Here is a 17,448-nt window from a genome sequence, read left to right as displayed (position 1 = left end):
TCTCAAACAGCCCAATCAACTGATGGAGCAGCTGATTGATGAAGGGAGTCAGCTGATAGATCACATAATTCCTTTCTATGCAACCAATTGGGGAATCTCATTCAGGGTGCCGTACTCCGCTTAGGCGAATGGAAGAGGCTTTCTGCGCAGGTCCGAGGAAAGGCCAAGGGGCCCCAGAACAGAGCCATACCGCCAAGTATAATATTACTAATGGAAATAAAGTTTTCTTTGACAAAAGTGTTCCTGACTGAACTGTAATTTAGAAACACAGTAGTGTAGGCTAGACAATGACATACAATGACCTCTGTCACCAGTAGCTGAGCTTTCCTTGTGAAATGTCAGGAAGTTATGCCTGCCCTGGAGAGTGTTTTCTCTAAGTATGTAGATGATGGGAATATATTTTGCTCGTATTTACTTTCCACATTAATCTTGCGCCCATTATCAGAGTGCAGACCACATACAATAAGGAGCTTTATCTATGAGGCTCAACAAGCTCTTCAATCTTCCCTATGCAGAGGCAGCATTCATAGTCTACATGTGTTTTCATGTCTTTGTGATCCAGCTTGAACACGTATAATAGCATAAAAGACTACACAAAGCAAAGAGATTAATGTTGTATTGATATATGGATGCATTACCTATTTAACATATTTATTAAACACTGTCTCCATGTTCTAACAGCATCCTACTAAGCCACACAAAAACATTCACCTCACTCCTCAGCGATACAGCTTAACAGTATGCAATGGTAAAGACTGATATTTGACAATATTCATCTATCTTTTGAATTTTAACCTCAGCAGTGCAGGAGGTCTGCAGCCAACTTGGCATGAGACACTACGATAAATATTAAAATGCATGTGTTACAATAGCAGCCAGCCAACTCAATTCACTCCACGTCCACACTGGGCAACGGGTTTTGCTGTAATTATACGATGTGACCACGGAAGATGAGCTAAATTTTTCTGGAAAATAGTCTGAAGATGGTGAAGCACTTCAGGTAAAATGTGCACGGCAGACTGAGATGAGTAAATGGATGTTTTAACCTTCTGTTAATGTAAAACTGAATGACTGAAGCTCCTTGTTGCCAGCAGACATGCTGTGAGACACAATATTCAGATGTAACAATTATCATAATGTTGTGGCTATACGACAAGTCGAAGCGAGACTGGAGGCAGTAAACTTGAGAAGTTTTAAGCCTTCAGCACTAAGGCAGCAGAGCTTAATGCTGCTGAGCAGAAAACATATTTTTCATGTCTTTTTTCCTCTGGACCAGTGATGAATGACTGCTGCAATGGATCTGAATGAGAAATGGAAGTGTGTGTGTATTTGTGCATGTGTGTCTGTTCTTACCAAGAGCGAGAGCATGATGAATTTAAAACAAGCAACAGTCAGTATGTTCAAAATTTTTGTTTAGATTCTTTCATTTCCTGGTGCATGGAGCATCAGTCAGTGCATTAAAGGGTTAAAAAGCTAAGGGGGCATGTAGCGCTTAGAGACTGTTAGTCATTACAGTATGTTCCTTCATTACCTGCTGGATTTCAATATTATGTAACACAAAAGAAATAAATAAGTACATTAGTCTTTACTCGGAGGAAGAAAGCAGTGGGATGATACCACTGTTTCATGTAATAATTATCTCCGCAGCTCAGCAAATTGTTTTGTGCTCTCCTCTGATGTTTTCTCAAATATGGTGAAAATAGAAGTGTAATGAGGGGTACAAAATAAAACATCTTTGCATTTCAGAGACATATGCAGTTTCTCTACTTCAGTGACCTAGCTTCTGCTGATATCTATATTTAATTGGGTGTAATTTAACTCTTTGAATGTTCGCTGTCCACATTTTAATTCAAAGCCTGCATTCTTATTATTACAGTCTCAACAGTAGTGGCAGCTGCATGTGCCCCTGCTTTCTTTAAAACTTGATTGACATAATTGCATGTCTTTAAAAGATGACAAAGACAATAAAGGATGTATACGATATTGATTAACTGATGTTTGGACAGATGGCTGGAGGCTGCATTCAGAGTTTCAAGACTAAATACTTCTGGACTCTTTCCTCATCCCTTGCCATTGTCTTCCCTCAATCCTTTCTAGCCTTTAAAACCCTGTCTCCACTTGGACTGGGGAGAGTAAACACTTGCTTCAGACACACTTCATCATATAAGAAAGCTCTGTTTTAAAGTTATGTTAAGAAACAAATTATAAATAAAGACTAATCTCATTTACAATTGCATTATGAATATGTCTCTAACTATGGGCCACTAATAATTAAGGGTGGATCCATTAAGTTTAATTGAATTTACATAAAGATTTTAAACGACTACCATTGAATGCCTCCTTTGAAATACTGATATTTTCTGCATTTATAACAAAGAGGGAGGTCAGTATTTAACAAACACTTTGTAGAATTGAATCATGCCAACCAGTCAAAGAAGGCAACTCCCAATTCTATTGTCTTTCCGGTCAGTGCAAAATCAGTACAAAAGACACACATACCAGCGTCCAATAGAGTGGGGGCTGGACCAAAGAAACATCTGACATACAGTACAGGCCAAAAGTTTGGACACACCTTCTCATTTAATGCGTTTTCTTTATTTTCATGACTATTTACATTGTAGATTCTCACTGAAGGCATCAAAACTATGAATGAACACATGTGGAGTTATGTACTTAACAAAAAAAGGTGAAATAACTGAAAACATGTTTTATATTCTAGTTTCTTCAAAATAGCCACCCTTTGCTCTGATTACTGCTTTGCACACTCTTGGCATTCTCTCCATGAGCTTCAAGAGGTAGTCACCTGAAATGGTTTCCACTTCACAGGTGTGCCTTATCAGGGTTAATTAGTGGAATTTCTTGCTTTATCAATGGGGTTGGGACCATCAGTTGTGTTGTGCAGACGTCAGGTTAATACACAGCCGACAGCCCTATTGGACAACTGTTAAAATTCATATTATGGCAAGAACCAATCAGCTAACTAAAGAAAAACGAGTGGCCATCATCACTTTAAGAAATGAAGGTCAGTCAGTCTGGAAAATTGCAAAAACTTTAAATGTGTCCCCAAGTGGAGTCGCAAAAACCATCAAGCGCTACAACGAAACTGGCACACATGAGGACCGACCCAGGAAAGGAAGACCAAGAGTCACCTCTGCTTCTGAGGATAAGTTCATCCGAGTCACCAGCCTCAGAAATCGCAAGTTAACAGCAGCTCAGATCAGAGACCAGATGAATGCCACACAGAGTTCTAGCAGCAGACCCATCTCTAGAACAACTGTTAAGAGGAGACTGCGCCAATCAGGCCTTCATGGTCAAATAGCTGCTAGGAAACCACTGCTAAGGAGAGGCAACAAGCAGAAGAGATTTGTTTGGGCCAAGAAACACAAGGAATGGACATTAGACCAGTGGAAATCTGTGCTTTGGTCTGATGAGTCCAAATTTGAGATCTTTGGTTCCAACTGCCATGACTTTGTGAGACGCAGAAAAGGTGAACGGATGGATTCCACATGCCTGGTTCCCACTGTGAAGCATGGAGGAGGAGGTGTGATGGTGTGGGGGTGTTTTGCTGGTGACACTGTTGGGGATTTATTCAAAATTGAAGGCACCCTGAACCAGCATGGCTACCACAGCATCCTGCAGCGACATGCCATCCCATCCGGTTTGCGTTTAGTTGGACGATCATTTATTTTTCAACAGGACAATGACCCCAAACACACCTCCAGGCTGTGTAAGGGCTATTTGACCGAGAAGGAGAGTGATGGAGTGCTGCGGCAGATGACCTGGCCTCCACAGTCACCGGACCTGAACCCAATCGAGATGGTTTGGGGTGAGCTGGACCGCAGAGTGAAGGCAAAGGGGCCAACAAGTGCTAAACACCTCTGGGAACTCCTTCAAGACTGTTGGAAAACCATTTCAGGTGACTACCTCTTGAAGCTCATGGAGAGAATGCCAAGAGTGTGCAAAGCAGTAATCAGAGCAAAGGGTGGCTATTTTGAAGAAACTAGAATATAAAACATGTTTTCAGTTATTTCACCTTTTTTTGTTAAGTACATAACTCCACATGTGTTCATTCATAGTTTTGATGCCTTCAGTGAGAATCTACAATGTAAATAGTCATGAAAATAAAGAAAACGCATTGAATGAGAAGGTGTGTCCAAACTTTTGGCCTGTACTGTATATGAACATAATTTGTGTTTGGTAGATTATTTCTTTGTTGTAACAATGCTTCTTGGCAATAAATCTTATACCACTGGAAAGCCAGTTTATTTCCCTTTTAAATGGTGCCACATTTTCAAGGAACATGAATTTGTGGGAGGAGCAGCAGAGCTGAGTATGTGGGTTGCGCCCATGAAAAATTTGCGAAATCTTCTCTGCCAATGCCAAACACAGCTTTATGGTTTTTTTTTTAGCTTGCTATCATTTGTAAAGTAGCCCCAAACAGTAACAAAAAGTACAGCTGAGGGAACGTCATTAGTTTTTTATCTGGTCATGAACCAAAGTCTTCGAATGCATTGAAATTTTGACCTGCGCTAGGTGAAAAGCCAGAGGATCACCAAAGTTATTACAGTTCAAGATAGAGGTTGAAACTGCTTTAACCTGCCTCACAATGAATACCAGGCCTGTCCAAAGCTCTCAGAGTGGGGCATTAAATAAAATTGAACATGATAGAAATGGTGAAGTGGATGTAGAGAGCAACAGAAAATAAAGAGACAAAAGTCATCTGAGGCACTTACAAAACCAAGAATAAGATTCAATCATTCATTCATTTTCCGTAACCACTTATCTTGTTAGGGGTCACAGGGGGCTGGAGCCTATCCCAGCTGACAGTGGGTGAGAGGCAAGGTACACCCTGTACAGGTCACCAAACTATCACAGGGCTGACACATAGAGACAGACAACCATTCACACTCACATTCACACCTACGGACAATTTAGAGTCACCAATTAACCTGCATGTCTTTGGACTGTGGGAGGAAGCTGGAGTACCTGGAGAAAACCCAGGCTGACACAGGGAGAACACGCAAACTCCACACAGAAGGGCTCCCCAAACCCAACCTATGCTAATGTAAAACGAGATTAATTTTTCATAAACTTTGAAATACGTACATTTCATTTAAAGAGATGGAAGAATTAAGATGAGATTTATTTTCATTAGGACGTATCCAGTAGATTGTCTTGGTTTTCTCTGTTCATTATTTTGCATCTGCATAATTTAAAGTTAACTACATCCATATATTATTAACATATCTTATTTTGCTCGTTACATTAAATTTGGAACGATTTAATATCACGCACCTTACATGCAGATAATAAGAGTTAGGATTAAGTTTGGCAGAGTTATATTTGTCGATATTCAGTTGCCCTATGTTCTTTTTTGGACATTAAAGTGGATCAAGTTACACAGAGAAGCTGTAACAGTGCTCTTACTTCATCCACAGCCCCACAAAAAATGTGAATTTGCACATACTGTATTTTCTTATTGTTTATTAATTATTGTTTGTTAATTTGTGTTGATTTAAATTATTATTATTTTTTTTTTCAAGGGGGGGGGGAGCTTGCCCAGAGCACCAAATGTGCTAGCTCCAGCAGTGACTCCAGGTGCGTCTTCCTCAGAGTCACTTTGACAAAGACTAAATCTCTCAAGTCTCTCCTGTTATTGCATTTCTTCCTGAGAGATCCATGGATATTTCAGTGTGGACCAAACTGGTTGGCCACCTGACCAACAGATGACACTATCAAAACAAACAAACAAACAAAACCTGCATGAATACTTCATTGTTTATGTTCATATTTTGCTCACATAATGCATAGTTGGGGGCATCAGTAGGGGCCCCACATCTTATTTTCGCCTCAGGGCACCCAGAGGCTGCCATCTGGCTCAGCTCACCCCACTGGTACCATAGCCACCATAACTTGAGTAGTAAAAGTGATGATGATGATCAGACTGGTTAGGTTTAGGTATACAGTTAGCACAGAAACACACAAAGAGCCTGCAGCATGAGCAAGATTATACAAAGGAGAAGTTTCCTCTTGTTTTAGAAATAGAATCTAAATAAGTTTCTACTACTGTTTGTGCTCTGTATGGCTCCATGTGGGGATAAAGATAAAATAAAACCCAAGCTACTAGTTCAAAACTGAATTCACTCCAAGGCATGTCAAACCCACTCAACACTGACGTATTTCTCCAAAAACACGATAGAGCAACACAGCCAATTTGTTTTATGTCTTTTGGTCTCAACCCTTGAGACTCAAATTGCGCACGAGGCGCGTCATGAATTTGGTAGTGCTCAAGTGTGTTAAAAAGGCGCTGAACTCCCCCCCCTCCCTCCTTCCTTACCTCCTCCCCTCCCCCTGAATCCTCCGGGCCAAATACTCATTCACTGTGTGCGTCAACGCGCGGTCTCCGCCGCTGCTCGGGACAAAACCGCACGCAGCTGCTTTCATTTTCCAGTGCTCCAGACTGCACGAGCAGGAGGGGAGGCTCGCGCGTCTTGCTGCAGGGATATCACCTCAGATGGACTTGATATAGGACAAGAATACACATTTTTTCATCTGATAATGACCACGTAGGTGGTAGTTACAAGTGGGAAACAAACTTGTACATCCTCCTCCACCGCCACAGGTTTTAATGTGTTTTATGTGTTTGCGCTCAACAGTCAGGTAGACTTATGCGGGCGCATTTGAACACGAGTGTCGGCGTGTGATTTATCCCGTGGATGCGGCTGTCGGGGTCGGTGTCTGAGCCCTGCAGGATCAGCCTGTCATAGGGCATGATGATTTCTCTGGCTCTTCACAAGTGGATGAGGAATACTTCACCGGAGATGCTGCTGCTGGTGCCGATACTGTGGCTGGTACCTCTGACTGGAGCGGCTCCGTCTCAGACTACCGAGCAGCTGGACACTGGGGTGGTAAGTTTTCAGTCTCCATAGGGGGGTGGGAAGTTTTGCCACTTATTACCACTTATTAGGAAGTTTTTTTTCTTCCTCCACACTTGACACAGCGCTGCGTTTTCCAGCCATACCCTCTCTGCAGAAGGAGCAGTTTACCCTACTTTTGGATGTGGGAAGCAAATGCTCTCCTCTCCATATACTTGATCTGAATTTTAACACCTCGCAGCGGTCCAATGCACGGGGGCAAGCCTGTCGTTGCATTTCGGATATGATGGAAAATAAGAGTCTGTTCTCCAAAGCAGATCCCTATAACGGCTCGCAATAAATAAATGTAAATGTATTTGCCTTGGCGGAATATCGACCTCCTCCACAGCATGCTGACATAGTATATATATCCTGTCCTGATGAATGGCAGACGGGGCTCACTTCCAGCTCGGTGACAAACCAAGCCATAAGACGTTATTGGCTATTTCCTCCTCTCAGTCATGCCTTTAAAATACTGCTCCAATTTGTCATCTGATGCCAAGTTGAAACAATTACTGGGTTTAAAATAGGATTGTTGGAGATGTGATGGAGCAGCTGATCCTGCTCGACCATAAACAGGCAATTTTCTGACTGTTAATGGCAAAATATTCACATATAAAGTGGTAAATTGTGAAAATATGGTGCAAATCATTATTAATATTCCCCTACTTTATTTGGTAAACAGATGCTTTAAGATAGTTTTAGTGCTTCCAGTAAATTGAGCAAATTAAAGCCATTATATATTCATCAATAAGTCAGACCCACAGTATGTTTCAGCTTTGTTTTTATGAGCAGAGCACCTGCAGATAAGACACATATCTGCTAATTAGCAACTCCTGAGACAACAGCCTAATTAATTGTTTGCTTTAATGGCTCTAATATCAACATGCATTGCTCATTTGCATGGACGGATTCATGTCGCTGCTCACCCAGCTACTGTCTTATCTTCTTGTCTATCTTCAGCTGCATTGTAGCTCTTGGTTTTTGGCTGCAGAAGCATGAGGATGAACCCTATTATTAAGGACACTGCTGAGGTATTTCTATCGCTGGGCCACCTCCATGTGTGCTGCCGACAATCATTCACTTCCTCGGTGTTTCTCAGCTGCAGAGATGAATTGTCCTCTCAACTCCACAGCTTTGTTCAGACAGTTGCATGGGGCTGTGTAGGACTTGAGTGCATGAAGAGGTGTGAAGCAGAGTGTCTTTAGAGACAGGATTATTGCAACATTGGTGAAATACGGGGCTGAGATGGCTCAGTCAAGACACATATCCACATATTGATATTCATAAGTGGTTTTCAAGGGGTGCAGGGACCCCGAAGGGTCTTTGAGGGAGTTCCAGAGGGTCCCCAGAAAACTACTGTCACTACTTAATTCACTGTAGAGGTGAGCCCAATGTTAAGGGTGCTTTCATTATGCTCACTTGTGCTTCCTCGCGCCCTCTCTCCTCCTGTGACCCGGAAATCATTCGCCCTCCACCATCACTGAGAATTTTTTATTCCCTTAAATGCACTTTGAGGAGAGGAGGAGGCTTCTGGAGGAGCTTAGAGTGAAGAAACACAGATGTATCCTGTGTGTCTCTTCCTTGCATCTCTTCTCTCACATCCCTGCTGGGAGCCAAGATGTGAGGGAAGAGACACAAGTGAGCACAGTAAGGGTGCTTCCAGACCTAGAGTTGTCTTGCTTTGGTCTGAATCAGGGACTAATTTTGTTACAAAGCTGCATAATTGCCTAGAGTTGGTTCATGTTCTCACGGCAGCATTTAGAAGTGGACCAGATAAAATGCCTTGTGCGAGAAAGCTGCTCTTGATTGGTCAGAATTTCCATGTGGGAAAAAACCAGGAAGTAAACAAAACGTTGAAGAAGAGTACACTTGCAAGATAAATGTGACACTTTCTAATGTCACAATGGAGGGACAACTACGCAGGTTGATTTTAGCGCTGCTCATCGTGGACTATATTGCTGTCATTGTTCATTTTAGTCAAACCATACAGTTTGAAAACGAGGCGCGGCTCCAACTAGAAAACAATGTTTTGATGCATTGGATGTGCTGAATGTGCATATTAAGGCGGTACAGGAGGAGGTGCACATTAATAATCCTCCAGGACTGTAACATGCTCATGTTTAACCCAAACAATGTGTCATGTGACTGCAGTTGGTTCAGATCGAGGTCGGAACACGTTCTCACCACAAATGATCCACACCAGAGTTTGTTTGTAACCAGACCTAGACCACCTCTTCAAGAAGGTCTCTGTCCAGTTGTTTTGGTGCGCACCTGAGTATGATTGCCATGTTCACCCCTGCCAAACAAACCACACTTAGGGGGCAAACGAATTTGAGTTCAATTGAACTGAACCAAACAGGGCAGGTGTGAAAGCACCCCAAGAGTCATAAGAGTGACTATTCTGATCATAGTTTACTTCCTCCTCAACTGTACTTGACAGCTACACTCAGACATTGCCCATGACCTAATGTCTATCAATTTAGAGGTTATTGACACGAAAAAGGTTGAGAACAAGTGGAGTACACACATCACTGCTAAACATTGTTACGTTTATTTATCATCAAAGGTAGCTGCTTTAATGTTTTTACACTGGAGATTCCACATGTTGGGGTGTTGGATGCGAATAATCTGCTGTTTGGTCAGACAATCCTTAAAGCTTCCCTGATACTTTATTATCCCTTATCAAGCTATGTTTGAGTGTGTGAGCAAACACTTGTCTTTTTACCGTTGAAGCAGAAACAGAGCAGCAATATGGGCATCGCTGGAGTTCTTTTTCTCACCACACATCCAGTGCAAGTGCTAAATTCACTGCTGTTTGTTTTGATCCTGGTTTGGATCGCCAGCTATTGAGAAAACTATCTGTGTTTATTGCTTGTGAAGAATTCAACTCTGCTCGTCAGCCCTGTGTTTACTTCTGCCCTCCATTATTTCTGTGCTGGGAGCAGCTGCCCACAGTATTTTTATGAACCTGCACACCAAAACAATGGAAAGCGGCTTAAAGCTGCAGAGTGCTGAATCTGTGTTTTCAATGAGATTTGCTGCACAAAGAACCTTTCACATTATCGGACAACAGTTCATTTGGTGTTAATATCTGGCATATTGCTTACAGCAGGTTTAAATTTGGAGGATTTCTTTTTTAGGTTTCAGATTGAAAAATGCCAGGTTGCTATCTGAGTGTATTCTGAATAGCTTTTACTTTTCAATCACATGTAGCCTTGTTTTAACCTTTGACCTGGGTAGGTCACCTCATGTAAAGTTTAAGCAACAATGTACTGGTCCTGTCTACGCATCTTTGCAGTTCAGAAGAGTGGAAATCAATGGATAGGACTACAGCTAAAGTCCGTGTTTCACTAATGATTAATCCGATGAGTATATTTTTGACTGTGTGAATCATTGTTTATAAAAATTATTATTATATTTAAAAAATACCCATCACAGTTTCCCTTCAAGTTTTTTGTGTTTTTCTGACAAACAGTCCAAACCCCAAAAATATTCCAGTTGACCCTTTGCTAAGTCCCACCCGCGGAGGCAGACTGGCCAATCAAAATGTAGCATTTGGCCGGCTCAGACCAGGGTCTGGCAACAACACAGCTGTGCTCGATTGACTCTAATTCAATTGTTTCAGATTTCCTTCATTTTCAGACTGGTTTTGTGGATTTGGAGCTAAATGTTGTGCCTGGGGCACGTCGTGTATTAATGATACTCGTTACCTGGAGAGGTTGGAAAAAGATATACGTTTCTTCCCTGTTCCAAAAGACCGACCCTGCTGTACAGGAACCAGTGAAGGGAAGCAGGGAAACTTTGCTGATATTCAACTAGCTGTGTGTCATCGCATTGTGTGCAGATGAACGTTGTTTGACTTCCCCTGGAGATCCCTGCATGTCTGGCAGCGGACTACCGAATACCGTTCATCTGGACACATTGTGATGCCACACAGCTGGTTCAATATGAGCAAAGTTTCCCTTTGTATTCATTGTCTTGTGTGGCAATCAGCAGTGATGTGGTGGTTCTTTTACACTGTGATGTGTAGCCTATAGTTCGGCTTTAGCTTCTAACTATCTTTGTCTTTTTAACCTGTTGTTGCTGCTGAGTCAGTTTGACATCCTGGATATATCCTTCAAACACAGACTGTAGACCCCTCTGTCTGCTTCTCTCTGCAATCACTGTTTCAGTTTTCCAAACATTTCCAAAAATATGATCATATTTCTTCAGGGAGTGCAGTTAGTTACAGTGTGGGCTCCATGCTTACTCCAACAGCTTGTCGGACCATCACAAAGGGGCGGGGCTTAGTGAAAGGTCAGTTACAGTGATTTTAAACAGAAAATCCTAACACTGAAAAAGGCAAATGTGCCATTTTTGCTTGAACATAACTCAAAGAATTTAACTGGGGCATGGTTACCAGGGAAAACATCCTTTTCTTGGTTGCTTTTGGGAGTAGTTTGCCTTCACGGCTTGCTGCCAGAAGGGGGTTTTTGGTTAGGGGTAAGAAAAAAGTTGTGCTATGGGTTAAAATGAATTGGAAGAAAGCCCTGAAGCAAACTGTGTTAATTTGTGCGATGATTGACACTCTTTCTGTGTAAGGTAAATCAAGCCTTCATTTTCCAGGAGATCATAGACAGAGTTGCATAGTGAACGCAATGCTTATAGAGAACCAATCTAAAAGCCAGTGGTGTCTTTATTCTATAGCCATGACCTTGTGCAATCAACATTTACTTCATAATGATAAGTCAAAGGAAAAAAACTTGTCTATTTCCACTTTAATGGATGAATGCTTTCAGCTCTGTTACCTTAGAATCAGCCAGTAGTCATAGTAGTGTATACCCATATGGAAAAGATATAGATAAATCTTATAAAGTTTGTATCTGTTTTGTCTGAAACTTGTATGTAATACATACGACAGTGAAACTAGATATAAGGTCCTAAGGGCATAAGATTAAAGATTAAATTTGTACAAAATGAAACTTGTATGATTTGGGTACTTATAAGAACATTGTATGACAGTAATTCCACATACAATATCCTTAGTAGAAAAATGTAATATCAAACTTATATGAGTTGGACAATAATCAGTGAAACTAAACTCTTGTAAGTATTATAGAAAACACTAACAAGATTTACTTGTGGTGCCACAAACATGAAACAACATAATCTGATAATAAAACTGAAGGGAAAAGCATGACTGAAAGCAGGTTTTCAACATGTAATGACAAAAGACTGTTAAAATGTTGCTAAGTTTAGCATTTTTGCAAAACCAGGCATCATATTCTTCTCTCTAAATGAATTAATTTTCCTAAAATTATTACATGGGTAATATTGTTGAACATTTTAGGAGCAATTATATCCAATAAGTTAGGAAAAATGATTAAATCAACACAGCAAATATTCAAAATCCCTGTCGAATGTATTCAATGTAACGCAGAGATTGAAAAAGACTATTCATCCCATTCTTGTAGAAATAGTTATATATATATATATATATACTGTAGATGCAACTCTTAAGAGGTGGCAGGGACCCAACCCTCCAGCATTGGCATCACAATCAATGCCAAGATCACAGAGCTCTGTGCCAAAAGTAAAGCATCCCCTTAAATTGAGCTTTGTTGCTGTTTGTTGTTTGTTGTGTAATTTCAGTACTCAGATTGTTGAAAACAAACACACTGTTCCATGTGAAATGATTATTGTTCAGCAGTGGTAAATATTAGTCACTATAAGTGACTATGCCTAATTTGTTTTGCGAATAAAGTTCGTTGAATTAAAAATTTGCCTAACAGCCATTTTTTCAGTATTACAGGTATTGAAAGACAACATTTATAGACTGCATTTATGTAATTTGAATGGCAGAAAGTAGAAACTGACCAAGCAGTTAGTGCATTGCTAGTTTGTTACACAGTTTGATCCAATTGCAGTAGTAAAGGGACAAATTAAGTCTTGTCACTTTCATATGTGAGTCATGTGTTTCTTAGACAGAAACTTATATGAAACTGACTGTATAGATTCATATATATATATATATATAAAGTATGTATTTTTTATAATCTTATTTCAAATTTCATAGGCTGACATTTAAGAATTCTTATAGAAAAAACATAAAGAAAACATAGTTTATCATGACATTATATCCCTTAACATACAAAAAAACTATATGCAATGGTACATATTCATATATGTTTTTATAGTCTACTGGTTTTTATTAAATGACATATAACCAGCTCAGTGGCCTAGTGATAGAGTGTCCGCCCTGAGACTGGGAGGTCGTGGGTTCGATCCCCGGCCGGGTCATACCAAATGTATGATACCACATGATTCCCAAGCGCAGCGCCGCTGCTGCTCACCGCTCCCAAGGGATGGGTCAAATGCGGAGAACAAATTTCACACACTCAGGTGTGTGACAATCAGTGGAACTTTACCTTTACCTTTTAATGAGCTTATATAAAGCATATAAATAAAGCATAATTCCCCTGCAAAATATATTGACTTTACATACAGAAAACATATATATATAATGGTATTTGTTCATATATATAAAGCATATGTCTTTAAAACAGACATATAGGAAAAACTGCAAAAATTATATGTAACATGTATGGAAAACATACTTTGACATGTACTTTCCTTATATACCGCATACATAGATTTCACATGATTCTTATGTAATTCTTTTTATTTTCTTGTATGGAAAAAAATGCAAAAGTGGCCACTTTTAAGAGTAAATCATATAAGCCTTACATGATGCACAATACATAAAACATAAACTGAAGGTGATGGAACTTCTTATAAGTTTTTTCTATTTCTTTTCCATATGGGTATGTGTGTTGGTGAAAGGCTCTGTTCAGTGACTTGTTTTCGTCCGTGGAGTGAATGCGATCGTACACCTGAGTGTGATGTCTGGTCTTGTTAACAAAGGCAGACACAGATTTTTCTCAGGTTGTTGGTTTGGTGTGAAAGGGTTTAGCATGACCAAGGGAGTTGGACAGACAGATGGACAGATGAGCACCCGAGGAGACACACTCCTCCCCTGCCACTGCCTGATTGACTTTTAAATAAGACTTCTCTTGCATTGATGAAATTGCTCTCAGCTGTTGAGAGCAGGTGGATAATTGGTTGTTGAGGGTTTGAGTGGGCTCTCCCATCTCGGTCCAGTTGTGTTCCTAAGTGCGTTACATCTGGGACTCGGTCCACAAAAACAACCGTCTACCCACAGAACCGTGTCCTGATCTCCAGCTCTGCTGCTCCCCAGCCCCATTACACTTCAGAGCCACTGTGCTGCATCACTTGGCTTTTAGTTGAGCTTGAGCGCTGGATGTATCTGTCTCTCCCCGTAACTACTGTACGCTGCGACCGTAATTAGCTGAACCACAAACTTAAGCACAGCTCAGAGGCATCCAGCTTCTGGTTTTGCTGTTATCTAGCCTAATATATTACTGCAAAGCACCAATTTGCAATATCAGCATTTTAGGGAACTGCTACATAACTGCTATAATGTAATCTGCACCCTGTTTTCCGCTCATCGTATCATTTTACTCCTGATGGCTGTTTTCTGCGCTAGCACAGAACGACTGAGCTCCTTAGGGGTCCATTTGGAAGCTGTGCTGTGCCTGCTTTAGCAGCTGTTGTAAGATAGAGTGAGGTGACCAGATCTGCTGCTGATAATAGTGCTTTAAATACTGTTTAATCCGGAGCAAACTGACCTTGAAGAAATTCTGTGTAGCATTTAATCTCTTATAGTGAGGAAAAAATGTATTTTTTTATGTGTAAGAAATAAAACGAATGTGCGGCATATGTCTGATGTGCCAACCACACCCTGCCAGTCTGCTTCTGATTCTCATTTTGCTTTATAATTTCTTCAACGAGAACACCATCTGGTCTTGTGTCCGCTGGATATCAAAGAGAAAAAAAAACTGGTAGACGCCATCCTCCTCACCTCCCTCCACCACTAGTCCCACTTACTCTCCCTTCCTGCTTGGCCTCATAATACTGAGTTCTCATGCAACTAGTCTGCACGGCACCAGTACCACCACCACCCCTCATTAGCTCTCTCTTTGCCTCTCATGACTGCACATTTCACCAGTATCATATTCTGTCCCCTCAGTCTTTCAGTCTCCTTCCTTCAATTTTCTTCTTCCAATCCAGATAGGAGGCTTTCTTCTGCACGCACATCATGGCTTCTTCTGATTACCCCCAGAGGCCCGGTGGTGGAGGGGGCTCAAAGAGAAAACTGGATGCAGTGACAGTCGAGGGGAGGCACCGTGGAGAAATTGCCGCGTTGAAATAAGCAATCAACCAAGCAGGGTCAAGAAAAGAAGGATATGAAATGAATAGAAAGAGAATACATCATCTAAAGAGCGGCAGACATGGAGTTGGGACTACTTTCTCTTGAATGTGTCAGCGTAATGATTCAGGGAGAGGGAGCGAGTTCACTTTCGGATGTTGTACCTGTAAGCTATTTTGGAGTAATTGTCGTCAACAGCTGTGACATGACTGCAGATAAGTAGAGGAGCACAAAAAGCTAGTTAACTTGTATTTCTCTTCCTTGCAGTGTCACGCTGGATTATTAGGATACTTTTAGCGCTGCTGTCCCACTTCCATCAAGCTGTGTGACCTTTCTGTCTGTAGTACTGTATCATGGGGCTTCTATCCAGGGCAAGGACACTTTTTTTTAAACTTTTTTCCCCAGGGACGTCAAGTGGGAGATGATTGCACAGTAGGACAGAATATATCATTGTGTAATGATTGACAGAGAGCACAGGAGACAGTTCAGCATGTAATATATAGCACATTCACAGCTTCTCAGGAAGGGGGAGATACTGTGGAAACCAACCAGTCCTTCAATCCCCCTCCTATCCAATCTGTCAACGCAGCTTTGCTAAGTGTAACGGTTCTCCAGGGAGTTGCAAGTTTCTATGGAGACTGTCAGAGTTCATAATATCCTTAGAGGCCATTCAACAAAGATCTTAAGGGCCCTGACACTTTATTGGCTGCTACTGCAGCAGGGTGGTGTGGGACTGATTCACAGCAGCTGCAATACTTACGCTTGATGTTTTTAGTCAACAACAAGACCAGATAAATTTGGGTGACTTCATGAGCTAAAGTTGATAACATAGAAAGGATAGCCGGCTGGGTAGATTTCTTAAGTAGCAGTGATACATTTATAAACACTTCATGTGCTTCTGGCTTTGTCTTTAAACTGTCTGTTACTGTGGTACTGAATCTGGCTGACCCAGGGCCAGTTTCACAAAGACAGGCTTTGACTATGGCTTTGATATACATAATAGTTACACTTCAGATAGATGTCGAAATCCATTTGTTGCACAAAGCTGTGTACACTCTTAGAAACAAAGGTGCAAAGTAAAACCATAAGTAGGTATTTGGCTTGTCTCCATAGAAGAACCCTTTGTGATTTTTTTAAATAAAAAGTTTTACTTGGAACCATTTCAAAACCAACCCAACACAACCAAACACGTGTGAACCCAACATAAAAGGTTATACCTAGAACCATCTGTTAATGGTTACACCCAGAACCCTGTCTGGGGGTTCTACCCACAGTTCTTCCACCCTTTAAAGCCCACTTCAGACCAAAGATTCACGACGAAATGAGTTGAAACATGCAACTACTTGCAACGTGCCATTCTGCAATCTGCTGGTTCACACCAATGCAACCAGTTGAGATGGTGTATCATCTCTATGCAACAACTCTCTGTACTTCCGTTCTGTTTTCCAGCTTTTCCAGCTTATTTTGTGGTTGAATATAATTTGAAGCTTCTTAAAATATGAATGAGGATAGTGATAGTGAGATACTGGCTACAGTTGCATTTGTAGTAGTGATGAAACGGTGAAAAACAGAAAAGGAGCATTAGATGAACTGTATTCATAATAAATATGCCACAACAATATAAGTAAGCAGTGCCAATTATTGAATGAAAATGTGTGTGTGTGTGTGTGTGTGTGTGTGTGTGTGTGTGTGTGTGTGTGTGAGGGGGCATAAGCACATACAGCGAGCAGCAGCAGCGACCCACCAGCTGACACCAGACATTGGGGATGGAACCAGATGGGTCATCAGGGACAGAGTACCTGCCGCAGCAAGCAAAGATGTCGCTGTGGTCATTTTAACCTGACCAGAAGACTTCACTAAAACAGGCGATGTGCCTTACGTTCTAAAACCAGCCACCAGTGGTTTGACCAGTGGAGCTGCAGGTGACGCCAATAGCTGGCTTGAGTTGAGCCCAGGCGGCCAGTTCACACTACTGCAACACACTACTGCAACGTTCCTAAATGGTTTTGTCTCATCGTGAATCTTTGGTCTGAACTGGGCTGAAGGGTGCTAATACGAACCCACCCAGGGGGTTCTACTAAGAATTATTTTAAATTCCAACAGTTTCATCTAGAACTCAAGAAGGGAGGCTCGTAAAATATTAACTTACTACATTACCCATAGATCTCTCTCCCACTAATCATGGTTTTAGTTCAACAGGACATAGGACATAGGAACCATGACAAGCAGCCCCGGGCTTCATGAGGTTCCTAAAGAGCTGGG

The 17,448-nt window shown here is 41.2% G+C and overlaps 1 protein-coding gene across 1 annotated transcript in view; it reads left to right on the top strand.

Annotated features, from left to right (window-relative positions):
• The first annotated feature begins 6,412 nt into the window (after window positions 1-6,412).
• LOC117269380 (matrix metalloproteinase-17-like) overlaps window positions 6,413-17,448 on the top strand; it is a 114,197-nt gene continuing 103,161 nt past the window's right edge. The window contains exon 1 of the mRNA XM_033646351.2: window positions 6,413-6,908. Coding sequence (XP_033502242.2) covers window positions 6,771-6,908 — 138 coding nt within the window. The 5' untranslated portion in view covers window positions 6,413-6,770. The remainder of the gene's footprint in view (window positions 6,909-17,448) is intronic.

The sequence above is a fragment of the Epinephelus lanceolatus genome, chromosome 19 (assembly GCF_041903045.1).
Source record: "Epinephelus lanceolatus isolate andai-2023 chromosome 19, ASM4190304v1, whole genome shotgun sequence".
Taxonomy (NCBI): Eukaryota; Metazoa; Chordata; class Actinopteri; order Perciformes; family Serranidae; genus Epinephelus; species Epinephelus lanceolatus.
This window is presented reverse-complemented; position numbering and strand designations above follow the sequence as displayed.